A 21,789-nucleotide genomic window follows, 5' to 3' on the forward strand; every position below is an offset into this window, starting at 1 on the left:
AAGTGATTTCAGAGCGTAGAGCCAGGAGTAATCCCTGAGAGCTGCTGGGTGTGACCCCAAAACAAAACAAAACAAAACAAATCTAGCAGTCATTCTGCCTTTGACTCCCCTTTTGAACTTGCCAAGTACAAAACAGTGAGACATTATGACAGGAGGGACAGAAAAAATGCTCTCAGTCTCCCCTACTGTTACCATCATCCTCAAGAGAACATTCATGACATCCATCCCCAAGCACAGTTGCAGATACATTGCCAAATCTGGCAGCCGGAAGCACCTTCCAGGCTGCCTGTGCATTAGGAAAATCAGTGACATCCTATTGTCCACACAGAAATGATGGCATATAGGTCTCACCATTGAGAAACCACTTCTTCACCACGCAGGATCTCCTCAACCAGCTCGTGTTACCAAACATTTCTTTGTGATGCTTCTGCCCCAGGCATCCCAGTTTTGAAAGGTTTTTGTCTACTCAACAAATGGCATATATTAAGTAACAATTCCCATTCTCAGGCTATATTTATCAAGGGCATCTCAAAGCTGCCAGTCATAGTACTGACTGTGCTACCAAACAGAGCTGATAAAATTCCAGCACAAAGCAAAGATGCTGAAAATCTTGCTTAATCTGTGCATGTTTTTTTTTCCCAGTCTACTTTCTGAAACTATGCAAGTAACTCATAAATCCTCATGCTAACCTTCCCAGAAAACCAAGACTTATATTGGGAACCATTATAAAGACACCAATAGGGGACCGGAGAGATAGCATGGAGGTAAGGCGTTTGCCTTTCATGCAGAAGGACAGTGGTTCGAATCCCGGCATCTCATACGGTCCCCCCGTGCCTGCCAGGGGCGATTTCCGAGCATAGAGCCAGGTATAACCCCTGAGTGCTGCTGGGTGTGATCCACCCCCCCCCCAAAAAAAAAGACACCAATAAATGACAGGTCCTTACCTTCCAGAAAGCAACACTTTCTTCTAGCTTCTACCCTTCTAAATCCTGATATCTGGTAATGCTTTTCTGCTGGGCATCAACATTGGTAATTTGCTTGTTTCTTTAGGGGGAGCACAGTTGGTGGTGTTCAGGGATTACTTCTGGCTCTATTTAGGGTTCACTATTTAGGGAGCTTTGGGGGAAATGACCATAAGTGGTTCAAGTCATAAATCTGTGTCTACTATGTGCAAAGCAAGTGCACTCCCACTGTATTATTGCTCAACCCAACACTGTTAATTCTTTTTGTTTGTTTTCGGTTTGGGGTCATACCCTGCTGTTCTCAGAGATTACATACTCCTGACTTTGTGCTCAGGGGTCATTCCTAGCAGTACTCAGGGGACCATATAGGATGCTGGAGATCAAAACCCTGTGGACCATGTGCAAATACCCTACCCACTGTGATATTGCTCTGGCCCCAAAACATTGTCAATTATTATATGTTTTATTTAGGTTCATCTAGAGCCAGTCTCACTGCTAGAGAATGAGAACCTGAGGAATATACTTTCCTAGGCCATATTGACAGCGATCTAACATTATCTGTAATATTCATTAATTATTTGGCAGATAGAAATAGCTGTAAGATAGATAATATGGGGGGGAGAGTGCAAACCTTACATGCAGTGTACCTAGTTTGATCCTCAGTACCACATGGAATCTCTGACACAGAAGGGCTTGAACTGTGCCACATCATTTTTTTTCTGTTACTGTTTTTTGTTTGGGGGGCCACACTTGGTGGCACTCAGGGGTTACTTCTGGCTCTGCACTCAAATTATTCCTGGCAGGCTCAGGAGACCATATTGAATGCCAGAGATCTAACTTAGGTTGGCTATGTGCAAGGCAAACACCCTACCCACTGTGCTATAGCTCCAGCCCCCACAGCACTGCATCTTTGCTGCTTGCATGGAACTGTGGGTCCAGTGACTTCTGAGTCTCCTGAACACTGCTTGGGAGACTGTGCCCCTGCCAAAAAAATGGTTATACTGAGATGTTTGCATTACTCTGGGGTTCTTACCATCATGTGTTACTCAATAACCAGCATTTATATTGTTCTCTTGTTATTACTTTTCACAAAGCTATATGTTTAAATACAATATAAATACATTAAGTTCTCCTAGAATGTTCTAGAGATGCACATTTTACTAAACAGTCTAGCAAAAAGTGGTCCTTGGAGCAGATGTTGCTTCCTATGTGTCTCTTAGACTATTTCCCTGTTCAGCATATTCAAAGGCTCCTTGAAATTCCTCTGAGGAGGCTGATTTGGCTTCTTCAGTCAGAGTTTTCCTGTGTTAGTTGAACTGTAGAATTCTCTCACATTCTAGCACTGGCCAATATTTATCAAGCACTTAGCATGTGCCAGACCAAGTTTGTAATAGCCCTGTGTAGGCAGTCACCCCCATCACCCTCTAGTAGATGAGAAAACATGCTGAGAGAGATGCCAGGATTCACAGAAATCTCCAGAACGAAGACAGTGGGCAAGATCTCTGCACTCTGAGTCACTCTGGTTGAGACTAGTGGTCTGCCCACTTCTAATGGTAGTGGAGGACCATGAAATGACAGAGTTATCTGCCAAAAAGGCAAAGAGAGGACCCCAGAAACACCCTTATTTTCCCCATAATGCCTTTGACAACTCCACCTTGACTCTCCCCTTTGTAAGGAGTCCTTGTACCTTTCTTCACTACCCACTGTATGGCCTTAGGAGCAGAGGATGTCTCTTGGGTTCCCTTTCTTCTGCCTTCTCCAGCTCCCCAGGTCTGTGCAGTAGGGGCTTGCTGGGGAGCAGCCGCAGGGCAAAGATAATTGGGAGATCCCCTTGCTGCTCCTTAGTACAGAGGCTGGGAGCAAGCAGCTCATGTCCAGAGCCAGAGTCTCCACCTTGGGTCCACGCAGCTTTTGTCATCCCCGGAAGCTCATTTCCAAAGTGGCTATGTCCCCTCCCCACACATACAACTTGTCTCTGTATGAAAAGGCCAGATTTTGCAATTGTTGGGGAAAATCACCGTTAGCAGATCAGAAAACTGGGTTGCTTAAAATACAGATTTCCAGGGCTGGAGACATAGTAAAGAGATTAGAAGACTAGACATAGTAAAGAAAGCAGAATCACAGCAGGTAGAATATTGGCCCAGGTTCAATTCCCAGCATCCCATATGGTCTCCTAAATAACTCCAAGAGTGACTTCTGAGTGCAGAGCCAGTAGTAACTTTGGAGCACTGCTGGGTATGGTGCCGAAATAACAAATAATAGAATCTCCACTGACTGATGAGCCACTTGTCACCCTGATCCTCTCCTCAAAGTCCTTCTAAAAACAGTGAATGATCCTTGATAGAGGCTATGAACTCTTTCTCATCAGTCACAGCTCTGACCTCTGTACCTTGTTTCTCAGGTGCGGAGAATCCCTGTGGCCAGCTGTGGGAGACGCCAGTCCTGTTCCCAGTGCCTCATGGCTGCCGACCCTCACTGTGGCTGGTGCCACTCACTGCAAAGGTACCACAGTTTTCTTTCTTACTGCTTCCTGCATTTCAAACAAGTACCAGAGCCTGCAGAACACGTGTGGCCCCTTTTTTCCTTCCAATGACCCAGGGAATCCCTTTGATGCAGACTAAGACATAACTCTGAGATCCTAATGCATCCCCAGAGGTGCTGCCAGGTGTGTCAGATGTTCATTTATGCCTTTCTTCTGTATCCCTGAAGTTCACCACCTTGGGGGTGACGGGGAGTCAGGTGAGACAGAGGTGACTCCAAAGAGCCTAGGCTAAAACTACCCATTTGTCTCGCGCGCACGTGTGTGTGTGTGTGTGTGTGTGTGTGTCGGTGTGTGTGTGTGTGTGTGTGTGTGTGTCGGTGTGTGTGTGTCGGTGTGTGTGTATGTTTGCTTTGACTTTCTCCTGAGATCTCCAAGATCCTAGAGGAAGACAAAAGACTCTCCTTTGGGGTACAATCAAAAAGAATGGGAGGGAGGTTGAAGCTTTTCACACCAAGCCTCCTGTTATATGTGCTGGTGCCCACAGAAAGCTGCGTTATTGACGATGTTTCCTAATGCTCTGTACCACTGAGAAACCCCTCAGTCTGTCTCCATCTCTAGGCAGCATCTGCCCCAGAGGTGATGCTCCCAACCCAGCCAGGCTCAGGGGGCAATGAGCATAAGCAGTGGCTTCCTTGCCATGGCAGCTTCTAGCATCCTCGTTGTCGGGAATGGCTAGGTTGGATTCGTCGTTGCCATGGCAACCCAGTACTCTAGCATCAAGAAACTGCAAGGCGGGCAGAGAAGGCAAGGCAAGGCAGTGTCTGTCAGTGCTGCTTTCTGTATTGGCAGGTGGGACGAGCGAGGGGCAGTTTGAGGGTTCAAACTCCTCTATTCCCCCTTCCTCTAGAACTGTAAGAGGCTTAGGGAGTGCCAGGTGGGAGAGGGAAGGATGGGATGCAGAGGGAGAGGCTGAGTACTGTGTGTGCGAGAGGTTTGGAGAGGAAACAACCTAAAAATATGGGGCTGGAATTAATGAAGAGTTCACAGGCGAGTCAAATGCTGAGCCTCCGCGCAGCGTCTAATTGCCCTTGCCTTTGCTGCGTTTCCTCACGGGGCTGGTTTCTCCAGAATCACTGGTAGACAAAAGAAAAAGGTTCATGAATAATTGTAATTGGGTAGAAAATGGTTTCTTCTTGTCGCTGGCCCAAGAAGAGAGTTTAGGAAATTAACTGCTCATGAATGGCATTTTCTTGTTGCCCACCCACCAGGCAATTTCCTTACTCCCCACCCATCCCCCACAATAATCTCTGGGATTTTTCCATTTCTGCAGAGTCCCCGAACTGTATTTGGTGGGATGCAGGAGCTCTGCCAGTGAGCAGAGGCAATGGCAGTGGGGAGGGAGGACAGTGGCTGCCAGGCATCCAGTGGCTACTATTCAGGTGCCTGGGTTGAGCTGGCAGGGAAGGTTGGTGGGGTTGGCCCTGGAGAGTGGAGTCTGGACAGTGATGGGTGACTGTGACTGAGAAGGATACTGAGCATGCTAAGAGGGAGCAGGAAGTGGAGGAAACAGGAATGGGCATAGCAAAGGCAGAGAGGAAAAGCCAGCAAGTATGAGACTGAGGCACCCTGGCATGTCCCACATACCTTGTTGTCACAACTAAGTGTGTACGAGACCCATCAGCACAGCCACTGAAAGTGTCCCAGCACTGTGGACAAGTGTGGAAACCCCTGAACTATTGCAGAAATGACTATAACAGGTACAGAGAGAAGGAAAGGAAAACTCAAAGCAAAAGAAATGGTGAAGGAAACAAGTGGAATCCAGACAGTTTTGCTGTTTTAAAAAATGGGTGAAATAGGCCAGAAATAGGAGAGGGGTTAAGGTACCATGTGCTTGACTTCAGCTTAGTCCCTGGTGTCATATTGTTTTCCTGGGCACTGTTGGGGTGGCCCCAGGAATCCTGGATATTGTATTTGAGCAGTATCTTGCATTGAACCACAAGCCTAGTATACAGAATCATGGGGAGAAGTTGGAAGCCTTCTGAGCCTTGCTTGAGAAACCAAAAGGTAGAAAACTGCACACATCAGAAATAGCAGTAGATGACCAGGCTGCTGGGAAAGATCCAGTACCAGGGAGAAAGTGATGGTATGGGAGAGAACAGAGTTGTGGTGGGTTCCCTACTGCAGGTAAAAGAAAATGTGACCTAGAGCCACCATGGGGAAGACTTCTAATAGGCCTGGATCAGATTGGAGGTGAAGGAGGAGGCAGGGTCAGCAGAATGACATGGTCTGTGTACTGGTGTTGCCGATAGACAGAGAAGTCACTACACTCAGGGGGTCAGAGTACCAGTGGCCCAGTCACTGCATAGAAACTGTTGTGTCCCTGTGCAGTGATGGCGACAGCAATGGGGCAGAAAGGGCACTGAGCCTCATGATCCAGAAAACAGGAATGAACAAGGGGCAGGCAATGCTGTGACAGTGCCATGAGCAGGTAGTTAGGGGTTGATGGTGTGAATGCAGAGCTTGGAAGCTGGGGTGACTTAGGAGGCTTGTAAAAGGAAAGAAGAATCCAGAAGAGACAAAAGGGAAACAAGCTCATTTGTTGAAGGTGAGAAAGGTGCATTCTTGGGCAAAGCTAGCTAAGTGAGAGGAGGAGTCTGGCTGAGGCTTCGGAACTTGGTATGATGCTGGGCTGTATCCCAGTTTCCAAGTATAGTGAACCCCCACACACCTGCTTTATGTTGTTGTTGTTTTTGGGTCACACCCGGCCGCGCTCAGGGGTTACTCCTGGCTCTATGCTCAGAAATCGCTCCTGGCAGGCTTGGGGGACCATATGGGATGCCGGGATTCGATTCACTGTCCTTCTGCATGCAAGGCAAAAATGCCTTATCTCCATGCTCTCTCTCCAGCCCCAACACCTGCCCTTTTTTATAAGTGTGTGTGACAGTTTAAAAAAGTAAAGCAAGTAATAAAGAAATGCAATTTTATTTTCTTTCCCCTTGTTCCCTTTCTCCTGTCTTTGTTGCCATGACTAGACACACACACACACACACACACACACACACACACACACACACGACTATGGAGTCAAACACTAATTTAGTAGCTGTATTACTAGGTCTCAAACAGCAGATTGCAGATTTCTTAAAAACTTAATTTTTTTTGTAATTAAATATTTTTTACTTAAAGCATCGTGATTTACAAAGTTATTCATAATTGGGTTTTAGACATACATTGTTTCAGGGCCAATCCCTCCACCAGTGTTGACCTGTTTTCACCAATGTTCCCTCAGTCCATCCCATACCACCACTACCTGTTGCAGCCTGCCATCATAACATGCACCTTTTTAAGTTTTATTGTTAAAGTTTGGGTATCATGGTTCTATTGGTGTTAACTTTGTGGCTTAAATATTTAGTTCTATCCTTTCTTAACCAATGAACCTGAGTCTCCTGGACTCCTACCCCCCATTATTTTTACATCTTTCTTCCCCCACTTCTTTCCTTCTCCTCACTATACTCTGGGGCCAAGAGTGTTCTAAGTAAGCCCCTTTTAAATCATTGAATTTCTCATGAAGTTATTCTAAATACCACAAATAAGTGATATCATCCTGTATTTATCCTTCTGGCTTATTTTATTTAACATGATATCTTCTAGCTTCATCAATGTCACAGCAAATTGCGTTATTGCATTATTCCTTAAAGCAATGTAGTTTTCCATTGTATAGTTAGTTGTACCACATCTTTATGGTCCACTTGTCAGTTGTTGGGCATTTAGGTCGATTCCGACTCTTCGTCATTGTACTGAGTGCTGCAATGAATATGAATAGTGGTGTGCATATATCCTTTAATTCAGATGTTTTTCTGTCCTGAGGATTGATACCCCAAAGTGGAATTGTTGAATTATATGGCAGCTCAGTTCTGAGTTTACTGAGAAACCTTCATATGTTCTCCATAGGGGTTAAACCAGACAATATTCCCAATAGCAGTGGGTGAGAGTTCTTTTTTCACCACATCCACATCAACAGATCATTCCCAGTATTTTGATATGTGCCATCCTCAGTTGTGTGGATTTACCTAATAGTAAGTGATAATGGGCATTACATTTTTATTTAAAAACTATAATTTCTGGGGGCCGGAGAGATAACACAGTGGCATTTGCCTTGCAAACAACAGATCCAGGACCTAAGGTGGTTGGTTCGAATCCCGGTGTCCCATATCGTCCCCTGTGCCTGCCAGGAGCTATTTCTGAGCAGATAGCCAGGAGTAACCCCTGAGCACTGCTGGATGTGCCCCCCAAAAAAAACAAAAACAAAAACAAAAACAAAAAAAACCTATAATTTCTGAAATAGTGAAAACTGGACTTTAGTCATGTAATATTCTAGCACCCATCTCACCACCAGTGTCATCTTCCCTCCACTGAGCCTGCCACCTTGATAGGCACATTATAAAGTTGTAGTTTGGATCTCTTGTTTTCTATATTGCTGAGTTTTGGAGATAGAGTTATGCCACTATCTCAAATTAAGGTCCTTGATCCCTGTTCCACCTATTTCCCTTTCTTATCTTCTTCCTTCCCCCCTAAATTTCTTTCCATTTCTGTACTTCTCCCCTTCATACTCTAGGCTCAAGTGTAATCCAGGCATGCCTCCCCCTTGAAAACATTGCATTCCCTATTCAGCTATTTGATTCACAAACTTGGCCACAGTGCTAGCCAAGGGTCACAATCCTTGTACAATGCTCAACAGAGGGTCCTGCTTCATGGCCTTAGTATTCATACCCCTTTCTAGTTGTGTTCACACACAGACCTAGTTGAAATATGGCTGGGAATTAGTGAGATGGCAGACAACAGAGTTACTAGGACTTCTCTAAGTATTGGTGGTGGCACAAGGGATTAAACTAGAAACCTTACATAGGCAAGGAAGGTGTTCTAAGTCACCGAACTATCCCAGATGAGTCATTCTTGGGGGGTAAGGGGGCTGGGACACATCCAGTGGAATTCAGGGGCTATTCCTGTCTCTGGGCTCAGGAGTCACTCTTTGTGGTGCTCAGGGAGAGGAGAGTGTCAGGAACCCAACCAGAGCCAGTCACCTGCAAGTCAAATACCTTCTGCCCTGTATTCTCTGACCCTGTTGAGCCTTTAAAATCCTACCCGAGCTCATGGAGTGCTCCTAGCTTATTTACCTCCACTGGCTTCTGGCTTCCAATTCCCGCCTGCTTGTGCTCTGCTCGAGACTCTCCATTCTCGAACTCTTGGTGGTGCTTCCTGGCACCGTCTTTTTGGTTTGCTCTACCCCTCCACTCTCCAGCCTCCTTTTAGACTCAGGAACAGGCCAAGCTTGTTCCTGCCACACGGTCTTTGTACTTGCTATTTGCTGTCTAGAATATTCTTCTCTAGATTTCTCTAATGTTGACTGTCTTGGCCATCAAGCCATAGGCCCACATTATTACCTCCAGATTAGTCCAGTCATAAAGGGCCTCAATTCATAATCAACGCTGTTTTAAGATTAGTACTTCTTCATTCTCTAAGTGACCTGAGTTCTCTGTCTCTCCCTTTTGAAATGAGAAGTCACAAAAACATAGACTTCATTTCTGTCTGTCCACTTTATTACTGCATCTCTACAGTATAGAACTGTGTCTGTTGGGGTCGGAGTGGTGGCTCAGTGGTAGGGTTTGCCTTGCAAGAGGCTGACCTAGGATGGACCTAGGTTCTATCCCCCAGCATCTCTATGGTCCCCCAAGCCAGGAATGATTTCTGAGCGAATAGCTAGGAGTAACCTCTGAGCGTCAGTCACCAGGTGTGACCCAAAAACCAAAATAAACAAATAAATAAATAAATAAAAATAAAAAGAACTGTGCCTGTCTTAAAAAACACACAAACACACATACAACCACCAGAAACATATGAAATGAATGAAGAAGATAGAGTGACAAGAGACTTTCCCTATGACAGGTGGTACTTTGTGGGGCTTGCATTAAAAAATTGTCTGGAATTATGGGCAGTGTGTCCTTCCCATCCTTTTTGACCACTTGGTCTCTCAAAGGGCTGTTTCTGGCCTAAGATAAAGCAAATGGGAACCTCAGCTCTGTGACTCACTTGAGGCTCCAAGTACCATTCAAAATTAGGAATTCTAAAGGGGGATGTTTTCTTATGACTCTAGAGCATCCCACTGTGTTTATTTTAAATGTCACAGATTTATTTAGAAAAAATAATGTATTTTCTCTGTTGAGAAGGTTGAGCTTTCTTGCATACATGTCTAGAAGGTGAATTTGGTGGTAGGGGAAGGCAGGAAGTGGAGGACAAAGAAAGGATCTTAACTTCCTTCTGATCCGTTTTAAGAATAGGCACCAAGTACGTGCAGACAAAAAGCAATTAGATAAACAATGAGCTTGAAAAAAATCTAGTATTTTATTATTGGAACCTCAAATCCAACCTGTGCTGGATTAGACTGTGTGGGTGTAAAGTGAATTTCTGCAGACTGAATTTCTTGGATTTGGACGTACTTTCTCCAGTTATTCCATATTGCAAAGCGTAGCACATATTTATGGATTTCCATAAAACTGGCAATCCTGAACTCATGAACTAGTGAAGTCCCCCAAGTTCATTTGCAATTTTGTTTGGCACCCAGGATGTGTTTCCCCATGGAAACAGTGTCAGAGGTCAAAGACTGATTCCCCACACCAGCTACAAATTCAATGTATCCAACTTCAGAAACTATTTATTGACTATCTACCAACCCAGCGTGGGAAGTGAGATAAGCAGGTGCAGTTGAGAGAAATGACATGCCACGAATGGCCTAAAGGACTCCACAAGCCAGCCAGGGAGACAGAGGTGTCACTGGCCAGCATTCGTTCCATCTGCCACAGGACACAGAAACCCACCACTGAGCCTCTATCTTGCCCAGCCCTTTGCCTGGGCTTCAGACTCAAGTTCTTTCTTGCTTCTGGGGCCTCAGATCCAGGTTCTTTCTTGACTCTTTGTATTTTCCTACCTAGTGAGGATGGAGGCAGGGATGTCCATAAGGTTCTCTTTGAATAATTATCATGTTACCATGTTTCTGTTAGCCCCTAACAGAAACCAACATTTGTTTGGGTTGCTTAGGGGTCAGTTCTGATAGGCGGTCATGGAGCATGGGGAGTTCATGCGGTTTCTGCAAGGGGGTGTTAGAGGTCACTTTTACATGCCTCCTTCTTTATACTTGTTTATTTATTTATTGTTGTTGTTTTGGCCCACACCTGGTGGTGATCAGGGGTTACTCCTGGCTCTGTGCTCAGAAATAGCCCCTGGCTCTGTAGGACCATATGTGAGGCCACAAATTGAACCTGTGCCCGTTCTGGGTCAGCCGCATGCAAGGCAAATGCCCTACCACTCTGCTACCACTCCGGCCCCTCTCTTTATATTTTTGTTCCAACAAAGCTAAGCTACCCTAGCAATTCAGAGCCTCCCTACTCTATTATTATTGTTGTTGTTGTTGTTGTTGTTGTTGTTGTTGTTATCAGTTGATTTTCAGCTGGCCTGCAAGCCACATAGAAAAACCCAGCTCTATGAACAAGGTAAAAAATATTACCCCCACTTCCTCCGTTCTAAGGGGACACTTTGCAAAGGGATGTGGCAAATGGTTTGCCTGTATAATTCAAGTGCTGGGGTGATGGAAGAAGTGGGAACAATTACCCAGTCTCCCTAAATAAGTTAAGGAGCTACCAAAGTACCCATAAGTAAATAGAGTGCAATAAAAAGTCAGCACAGAGGAAGCGGAGGAGTCTTTAGGGATGTATAAACAACATCCAGCCCAAACTTCAAGGGTCAGGGAAGGCTTCCTGGAGAAGGAAAAGCATAGCTAGAGGTAAAGTGTGGGCAGCTGATAGTCAGGAACGAGATAGTCAGGCGGAGGAGGAACAGACAATGCCAAGGCCAGGAGCCAGAAAGTGGACTCAGTTCTGTGTAGGAGAAAAGATTGGGGCAGGCACAACCCTGTCTGTAGGGGGCCAAGAGGTTGCAAGCTATGAGGCAGAATTGGGGTTTCATTGGAAGGGATTTCGGTGAACTATTCTGCTTTAGAACAAACATCTGATGCAGCAGAACCCAGAGGGGGGTTCACACCAGAAGCCAGGTGAGCAGTTGAGAAGGTGGTTGTGAGCCAGCAAGCGAGTTAGGATGGGGGAGAGGGGAGAGCGATGAACTGCAGAGAGTGGGCAGGACCCTGTGGTCTATCTCTTGACAGGGTCACTGTCCTTTGTATCTATTTGTCCCCCTCACCCCACTTGGCCGTGGTCTCTGAAGCATTTGGTTTTCTTTTCCTCTCTCTCTCTCTCTCTCTCTCTCTCTCTCTCTCTCTCCTCTCTCTCTTCTCTCTCTCTTTCTCTCTCCTCTCTTTCTCTCTCTCTCCTCTCTCTCTCTCCTCTCTCTCTTCTCTCTCTCTTTCTCTCTCCTCTCTTTCTCTCTCTCTCTCCTCTCTCTCTCTCTCTCTCTCTCTCTCTCTCTCTCTCTCTCTCGGTTTTCCAGCGACACTCGGGTTACTCCTGGCTTGATGGACCATATGGAATGCGGGGGGGGGGGTGTTTGAACGGCGGTCTGTCCTAGGCTAGCACGTGCAAGTAAGGAAGTAAGGTAAGTTGCCTTACCGCTTGTGCCACTGCTCTGGTCCCATTCTTTTCCTCTCTTTCTGAACCACCTCAGGCATCTACTTGCTTTAGTCCTAAGAGCACTCTGCAGTGGAAGGATCCCACCTTTCATCTCATCCTAGAACCAGGACCACCTTGGGGCCAGAGAGATAGCACAAAGGTAGGGCATTTGCCTTGCACACAGCTGATCCAAGACAAACAGTGGTTCGAATCCCAGCATCCCATCTGGTCCCCTGTACCTGCCGGGAGAGATTTTCGAGCAGAGTCAGGAGTAACTTCTGAGTACCGCCAAGTATGACCCCAAAACAAACCAAAAAAAAAAAAACAAATAAAAACAAAAAAGGAAGGAAGGAAGGAAGGAGGGAGGGAAGGAAGGAAGGAAGGAAGGAAGGAAGGAAGGAAGGAAGGAAGGAAGGAAGGAAGGAAGGAAGGAAGGAAGGAAGGAAGGAAGGAAGGAAGGAAGAAAAAGAAACACCCACCTTGCAGAAAAGGTACCTTTATCTGCCTATGCAAAATGTCCCATCCTGGCCCCAGCGGTGGGGACAGAGCCCCCATGCAGATTTCACTATAAGGTTTCATTGGGTTCTCCTTGATTATTTCAGCAAACTCAGTGTGCTACCATATCCTTCTCCATTGCTTCTTCCATATTGATTTTTCAGAAGAGCCTCCAGGGGAGCTGGGAACAGCTTTGTATTGTCTGTGGCCTGTAGGCTCTTTTCTGTATGAGGCTAAGAAGGTGGTTGTTCCTCAGCAGGTTGGCTGAACCTCCAGGCCTACCATCAGTTCCCCCTGTTTGACTTTTGGGAAGATAAAAACCAGACTTTCAAGCACAGAAGAGAAAGCCTGAAGTTAGATGCCAAAGCCATTTGTCCCAGAGTAGTAAACAGTGATGGGTATGCCCCCTCTATCCAGCCTTTCCTATTTTAAAATCTGCCTCCCACCCCCAAGAGATAGTCCTGTCTTGAAGCTGGTCCCTCACACATAAGGGACCCCACATCAGGGGCTATTGCTATCCTATAATGTGAGGATAAGATTGCTACTGGGGAAAGCTGGTCCCTCCCCTCTAATGGAACTGGAGAAGTGGGGATAGAAGAATCAGGGGAGCCATGGTTGGGAGTCACCCTTCTCCTCCAGATCTCAGCAACAGTGCCCATGTAGGAGGGGAAGGCCTGCTGCATGGAGAAGAATGTGCATCTCACATCTCACACCCTGTACCCTGCAGGGTCTGAGTCCTCTTTGTCTCTGCTGTGATAACTCCCACTTCTGAAAGGAGCAATCAGCCTGAGAGGGTGAATTCACCTCCCCTGCTGCTGTGACAAATGACCATGACCTTGGTGACTTCAGATAACCCATATTTATTTTTACCGTTCTAGAAAGGCAGAAGTGGGCTGTGGGCTTCTGGGAGTTAAGAATGAAGGCTGAAAAAAAATAGTATGAGTACTGGAAGGCCATGTTTCTCTGGAGATGGTTGGAGTATCTGTTGCCTGGTCCTTGTGCCTGCAGGGAGCTGCCTGTTCTCCTTGGCCAGGTCCTTTTCTTGAACCTGCAGTGCCAGCAGGCAGCACCTTCAAAGCTCTGCAGTCCAGAACTTTGTCTCCACCCACCACTCTCCTCTCATGGCCCTCCTACCCTCTCTGATCTGAACCCTGGTTAGGAATTTGGGCCCATACAGCTTATACAGATGATCTCCCCATCCTCATCGCCCATGCTCACCTCTGCCAAGTTTCTTTTTTGCCATGTTAGGTAACATATTCCCAGATTCCAGAGAGTAAGACCTGGATATTTGGGAGATACCATTATTATATCCATCCCATAGATAGATATCCATTCTATCTTTAATAGAACAGGACTCAAATGTAGGCTCAGTGCTGATTCCAAACTGATTTTTGTATTTCACTGTCAGGAGAGAAAAGAGAGGAAGGAAAGTGATATGATCCCTCCTTGTAATCAGGGAGAGAAGAGAGTCTGGTCCCAGTGTGTGATGGAAACTAATGCTCCAAGACCAGGACATTGGAGAGACACAGGCCTGGAAGCAAATGTTGATGCAGGAAATAATCCACACACACTGAACGGGGTGAAACAGGTTCAGAAATTCCAACACACAATCCTCTACTCCTGTGAAGCAGATAACTCAATGGAGGGAAACTGGAAATATAAGAGAGTGGTTATTTTTATTTTTATAAATAAAAATATGATAAAAATAAATATAATGATGATGATGATAATAATAATAATAATAATAATAATAATAAATGGGATTTTTATTAGGAAGAATTCAGAACACACCCTGGGATGAATAAGGAGGGACCTGGTTAATCCAATATCTCCTCCTAATTGAACTTATAGAATGCAGAAATCTTGGGGCCGGCACAGTGGTGCTAGAGGTAAGGTGCCTGCCTTGCCTGCGCTAGCCTAGGACAGACCGAGGTTTGATCCCCCGGCGTCCCATATGGTCCCCCAAGCCAGGAGCGACTTCTGAGCGCTTAGCCAAGAGGTACCCCTGAGCGTCACCGGGTGTGGCCCAAAAACCAGAAAAAAGAAAAGAAAAGAAAAAAAAATATGCAGAAATCTGAGGGAAAACAAGGTAATTTGCATCCCAAGGTTCTAATACAGGGAAAATGCTTCTAACTAAAAGATAAAAGGGTTGGAAAATTTTGTATAGGTACAGCAAAAAGTTGGAAATATAGAAAGAAAAACTTTTGGCCTAATAACAGTGTATCCCTACCCACAAAGCATTCTGTCATAAGATCAACTACAGGCTCCAAGCATATTAATTTGTCTAACCCCAAAGTCTTTCTTTAAGATTCCAGGAAAGGTTTTCACTGTCAGATATCAGTAACTAGAAATCTTGGTGCTATCATATATCCTATGTCAAAGTCAGAATGTCTTGAGGCAACTCCCGGTTTCATCTCACCATTATGTGGTGAGGCAGGGAAATCTGCCTTCAAAGCAAGTCGTTGCTGATTTCTCAGCCATAGTCAGGTTAGTGTGAGAGCCCACCCTGGGGCAAGTATGTTCCAAGACAATTCCAGGCTCCATCCTGATAGAAGCCAGCAGCCAGGAGCAGCAGCAGCCATGCTGTTGGTGGTGTTCTGAGCAGCTGCATCATTCTGGAAAGCTCTGGGGGAAGAATTGCTAGGGCTCAGTCTTCTGCACCATCCAGCCATCTTCTTTGCAGCCAGGGGAACAAGCTGTGAACATCCTGCTGCAAATGCTCCAGAAAGCTCTGGGAGGTCATTCCTGCTGAGGCTGGTCCCCAGCTCTCATCCTCCCCTTCCTGTCAGTTGTTTTCTGGGCATTAAGCAGTCACATTCACACAAGCCAGGTAATTCTGGTAGAAGGTCAATTCCTGGTATAGGTGCAGAAAACTGTGCCAGATCCAAACATGAGACCCAAGGTTCAGAGGTGATCAAGCCCATTTCCAAATGACTAAAGCCTAAGTCAAGTCACTATGGCAAATGGTCAGGGTGGAAAGCCCACTGTAACAGAAATTTCTGAGTTCTCATACCTAATGGGTAATAACTCCTTTTACTGTCTAATATTTTCCCATTTTAATGCACTATGCAAAAAGTATGGTGCCATAGGATACTATTGGAGCTTAAGAGGAAAATAATAAAAAAAAATCCCTATAATCTAGTTTTATTTTTTTTAATCTTTTATTTTTAATTATGAGAACAAAGATGCAAAGAAAGAGGACAAGGTAAAGTTACAGTGGAAGGACAATCACCCATAACATAATTATCAGAAGAAGTCCCCTTGCTGATATCTTAACTGAACTTTCAGCCAAAGAACATTAAGATAAATAAAACAGAATCCATGTACTATTACTTTGTCCCTCAAGTCCCCAGATTGTAACACATTATAATATTTCTTAACAGCACACAAGGCAATCTAAAGCCATAAAACTTACGTAACTCCTTAAACATTAGAGGCATAGTATTTTTTACATTTCTATGTACATGCATATTAGCTTAAGTTAACCTCAAATTTTAAGTGGGTGCGTTTTAAGGATTAGAGTCAAAGGAGCACAGTAAAAACGATGTTAGAGTAGCAATTGTTGTTTGCATAGGCCCACCAAAATATGAGGGGCATGGAAAGGAATAACCTTGGCCTAAATACAAAGAGACCCTACCCCTGAAGTTTCCTGGCATAAGACCAACTCTAGGCTCCAGGCAAGTTAGATTGTCTAATCCAAGACATTGTCCGTAGTGCCAACACACTTTTCACACAGTCTCTGTTGTTGGTATGACGTTTCTGTATTAAAGATCCTGGAATCTGTATATCCTCTACATTGAAGTCAGGATGTGGAGTGTCCTCTTGTTTCACTTCACCATTAAAGGGCAATGCAGGAAGTCCTGTCCTGTAAGCAGGTCGTTGTTGTTGTTAAGTCTTCTCAGTGTTAAGGGAAGTCTCTTTTGAGCAGGTCGATGTCTGAGCAGTGGTAGGGTCTTCCGTGGTAGAGGATTGCTTCCAGGTGATGTTATAGACAAACCTGGATGTTTCGTGGATGGCTTCTTTGGTTCAGGGGTGAATGGAAAATGCCCTTTCTTCTGAGGCCTATGCCAGGTCATTATGTCAATGTTCAGGGTGTAAGGTCCCTTTGCACTACAAGATTTGTGTATTCCAGTCTCTATTAGATAGGATCTTATTTGTATGTATAGTATTTTCCCATTTTAATGTGCCTATGCAAAAAAGGAGCAATACCATGTGGTGTTATTGGTGCATATGGGGGCCATAAGAACAAGTCCAACAATCCCCATGACATGGTTCAATCATAAGCATTAAACTGGCAACCTCTTTCACCAAAATTCCTTGTTGAACAGCTCATAAAGAGAAGATAAAAAGTGGTTAGAATCGTCACTGTATAAGAGAATATTTAGTAAGACTTATAGTTGTCAGAGGAAAAACACAAAATATTCTAAAGAAATACGTGTCCATTTTATGTCCTTTGACACAGTTTGGGGTTGTTACACACAATGCACGGCTTTGGTCTGTGATTAGGATTGTGCAATATTGAAGTTAAAAAGAGTAATGTGGGTTAGTGATGTTTGGTGGTGGGAGAGAGTTAAGGAGTAAAAATGAGCTTTGTAGGGGTGTGGGAAAGGGCAGAATACAAAATGGACATTCTGGATACGCAAAACATAACATAAAGATAAGGAATACTCTTAATACATGCAGTGTGCGCGGGCCCGCACGGTTTTTCATATGCAGAGTGATCAGAAATTGCCAGTGACAAACAACGCAACTGAGCAAATCTCAGCACACCCCAAGTTAGGACCCACCATTTCTGGCCTCCTGGGCTGCCACCCCAGAAGGCCTGGAGGCCGGGGGCAGAAGAGGGGAAGGCTGGGAGCCTATCAAGGCTCCCAGGGCACCCAAGTTAGGGAGAAGGCCTTCCACATGGGGTCTCCCCCAACCCCATGCCGGCTAGCTAGCCTCCAGCTCAAGAGAGGATCGAGAGAGAGCCGGAAGCCAGGATCTGCCCGCCCTACACCCTGTGCCCTTCCCTCCCTAGAGCTGAGGGAAGGGCGGGGAAAGCTTGGGACCCCATCCAGGAGAGACCCCTCAACATCCACCTTGTCTGGCCGCCTGGGCTGCCACCCCAGAAGGCCTGGAGGCCGGGGGCAGAAGAGGGGAAGGCTGGGAGCCTATTAAGGTTCCCAGAGCACCCAAGTTAGGGAGAAGGCCTTCCACATGGGGTTTCCCCCAACCCCATAATCTAGTTTTATTAAAAGCACAAAACTCCAAGGGTACTATATATACTATCTTCTAAGGATTCCTACTACCAAATCTAAAGAAAAGGGGTAAAGCTATAACTACATAATGAAATATATAATAAAGAATGTACATGTTGAAGAAATACATTTAAGAAATATACATATATACATATATACATATATGGATATATATACATATATATATGTATATGTATATATATCCCATATAAGTCTTTTTTTTAAATAGTCTGAGGAAAGGATAAATTCTGGATCACATTTTCTTTTTTTCTTTTTTTTTGGGGGGGGGGGGTTTCTGGCCACACCTGATGCTGCTCCTGGCTATGTGCTCAAAATCGCTCCTGGCTTAGGGACCATATGGGATGCCTGGGGATCAAACTGTGGCTATGTGTTCAAAATCGCTCCTGGCTTAGGGACCATATGGGATGCCTGGGGATCAAACTGTGGTCCGTCCTAGGCTATCACCGGCTAGCTACATGCCACCGCTCTGGCCCCTTTCTTCTCTTCTTTTTCTTTCTCCTCCTTTCTTCTTTCTCTTCTTTATCTTCTCCTCTTTTTCTTCTTTCTCTTCTTCCTCCTCCTCCCTCTTCTTCTTTCTCCTCCTCCTCCTCCTCCTCATTCTCTTCTTCTTCTTCTTCTTCTTCTTCTTCTTCTTCTTCTTCTTCTTCTTCTTCTTCTTCTTCTTCTTCTTCTTCTTCCCCTTTTTTCTTCTTACTCTTCTTTTTTCCTCCTATTTCTCTTCTCACTCTTCCTCCAAGTCCTCTTATTATTATTCTCTTCCTGGGTCTCTGGGACTCCAGTGATTCTTAGGTTATTTCTGTTGAGTTTATCAAAGATTTCTATTTTCATTTGTTCACATTCTTTGAGTAGTTTATCCATTGTCTGGTCATTTGCTTTAAGGTTCCTTTCCAATCTCTTCTGCTATAAGATGTTTTGTATCTTATCCTCCGGCTCACTGACCCTGTCCTCAGCTGCTGTCACTTTATTGGGGAGGCTTTCCATTGAGGTTTTCATTTCATATACCAAGTTTTTCAGTCCTCTTATTTCAGTTTGGAGTTTTCTGAATTCTATCTTTGTGGTCTGTTCAGCTTAATATATGCTTTCTTTGATTTCTCTGAGCATCCTCCATATTTCTACTGAGAGGATATCTAGCTGGTTGGTACTTTTCGGGTCATCAGAGCTGCTATCTTCATCCTCTATTTGTAGGTTTGTCCTCCATTGTTTCCCCATTGCCACACATGTAGTGTGGTTTTTACTATGTGCTGTGGTGGGGTTCATGGGTTAGAATATGCGTGCAGCCACAGAGTGAAGTGGAGTGGCTGTGCTCCTCTGGTGCCACCTTATTGGTTGGGGACAGTTTACCAGGTTTGGGCCCTGGAGATGGAGAAATTATGTTTGATGGCATCTTCTTTACTGCCTCATGCAGAAAAGCCTAGACAGATACTTTAAGGCAGTCTTTCAACATGCATTTATCTGTAAATGTCAAAGATAATGGTAAATGAGTAAATATCTCCGATGTTTGAGATTTTTGGTGCAGATGAGGTATTGAATTGTGGATTTAAGCTGACCTTGGGAAAGTGTAGCAGTTAAAGACTCGTTAAACTGGGTGCTGGAGAGATAGCACAGCAGTAGGGCATTTGCCTTGAGTGCAGCTGATCCAGGACAGATGGTGGTTCAAATCCCAGCATCCCATATAGTCCTCCAAGCCTGCTAGGGGCAATTTCTGAGTGCAGAGCTAGGAGTAACCCCTGAGTGTTGCTGAGTGTGACCCAAAAACCAAAGGAAAAAAAAGACTCATTAAGCTTCTGTGTCTCTGCCAAGTTTGTTTTGCATCTTTTGAGTCACTAGATGATCACTATTTTCCTCTCTGTGTCTATTCTACCTATCAGCTTTGTTTAAATCCTAATGAAGACCCTCCAACAAAAATAGAAGTAGTTCATGAAGATTCTGTTGACTGTTTACTGCAAACTGGTCATTTATCTTTCCAATGGTCATCTTAAAATCTGTTGGATTGATATACCAAACTCTTGTGACACTTTGCCTTTATGTTTCAATGGATTTTACCTACTAATGTCCTCCTTATAATGGTTCTGGTCAAAGTAATCAGTCAAACTTGGAATATTATACAAGGCATTGTAGTATTGAGTTCATGTAACATGCATTTCCTAATTTATGAAGGTGAGAGTATCATCTACAGAACCAAGATTCTGGAACTGGTCATTTCCACTACCAATAATCTCTGCCTCATTGTGTGTTGTCAGTTTATTGTCCCAGTTCCTATTCAGGTTACAGTTTGTTTCCTGCTCTCATCCTTTCTGTGTTGGTAATCTGTGTTGGTTCTGAGGGGAGGTTTGCTGTTTTATGCACTTGTGTCTGATTTTTTTCATTTGTGAGAATCCTGCTTCTGACAAGGCAGAGTAGGACCCACAGTTTCTTGGCAGGATTACTATTTGTAGAAACAGCATATCCTTTTCCTCAAATAAGGAGATTACCAGAAATTCATTTATTATCCTTTGTTTTACCCAAATAGGTGAATTAATTGTGTGTGTGTGTATTGTACCTGAGCATCTTCTTTAAAGTGTTTATCTACAGCTGTATAGGGATCATTGGGGTAAATTTAAGAAGTTTAGTGAAAATAATGTTAAAGATAAAATGTCCATGACTGGCATGCCCTTTTACCTATATTTTAATAATTGAGTTTTGAGGGTCTGTGAGCTTTTTCAACTATAGCTCATCTCTGTGGATTATAAGAGATTCCAGTGATATATCTGATTTGAATTTCGTGGCAAAATGATTGAAAAGTTTTACTTATGTAGGCAAGGCTTTATGGATTGGAGGATGCCCATAACAAAATAACATTGTAGTATGAAGGTAAAAACAGCTTTAGCTCATTCAGAAATCATTAGAACTCTCCATATGAAATGGGAATAAGTATCCACCACTATATGACTATAGGGTTTCTTTAGAAAAAAGTCAACATGTGTAATATCCAATTTCCTTATTTCATTAGTCTATAACCTTTGGGGGTTGCCCCTAGCTATATGTGTTCTTTTATTCAAGGGCATGCAAATGGTACATGTATCGACTATTTGTCTTGCCTCATAGAATATGATAGTTTACATGCAATTGGCATGTGTTTATATGTAGCACTGAATGTTCTTCTGCCAATGACTTAAATATTGGCATGGCCAGATGATCAGCAATTTCATTCCCGAGAGCCATCGGCCCTGTGAGGCCAGAGTGGGCTCTTATGTGAGTGATAAAAATTGGCTCAGAATGTTTTTGCAGAAGGGCTTGTAATTGCTACAGCAAATCTTGAACAACCTGCTTATGAGCATTTAAGGAGGTTTTGAAATGTCCCCTTTCATAGCTCCAGGAACTGTGGTCAAGGGGTGGGAGGAGAGATTGCATTCGAGTATGCTCTAATTCTACATCTTTCCTTCTTTTTCTTCTGGTCCAGACTGCATCCATGTGCTTGAAGTCTGTGATGTGACTGTCCTTCATGGCCCAGTGCAGCTCTCTCAAAATCCATCATGGTCCTTGTGGGACTGGGGCTGGGCAGAAGTGACCTTCCTTCTGGTGCTTGGTTCCCATTGTGCATACTAATTGTGGAAAAGTTAGTAGGGCAATTATTCATGGGCTGCACACAGTGGGAATCATAGAGGAATATGCTTTCTAGGCCTCCAGGCATACCTGTGCCCCAGTGGAGGAAAAAGCAGTATGGCTGGGTTACAGAAAGTGCTGAAAGGGTTCATGGAGCCTTCAGCCCTGGAAAGGGGAGTGTTGGAATACTGAATTCCTGTAGCTGTTGGAAGCAGTGAACCCATCTAACTTATGTCAAGTTCTAAGTGATCAGCAGTGGCCAGTGCCAATCACAGGTGCACTTTTCCCTACTTCCCCCCAAAAAACACTGTGCTTAGTCTAGTTGGCTGCTGAGGTCTTCTTCTGCTACAGCCTCCAAACTGCCCATCTACACTTTGGCTTTCATCAGTGTTTTC

The 21,789-nt window shown here is 44.5% G+C and overlaps 1 protein-coding gene across 1 annotated transcript in view; it reads left to right on the plus strand.

Moving 5' to 3' along the window:
- The window catches only part of PLXNC1 (plexin C1), a 190,696-nt gene that overhangs the window by 35,589 nt on the left and 133,318 nt on the right, over positions 1 to 21,789 (plus strand). Inside the window, exon 4 of the mRNA XM_049782862.1 lies at positions 3,364 to 3,464. Within this exon, the coding sequence (XP_049638819.1) occupies positions 3,364 to 3,464 (101 nt within the window). The remainder of the gene's footprint in view (positions 1 to 3,363; positions 3,465 to 21,789) is intronic.

The sequence above is a fragment of the Suncus etruscus genome, chromosome 11 (assembly GCF_024139225.1).
Source record: "Suncus etruscus isolate mSunEtr1 chromosome 11, mSunEtr1.pri.cur, whole genome shotgun sequence".
NCBI classification, from domain to species: Eukaryota; Metazoa; Chordata; class Mammalia; order Eulipotyphla; family Soricidae; genus Suncus; species Suncus etruscus.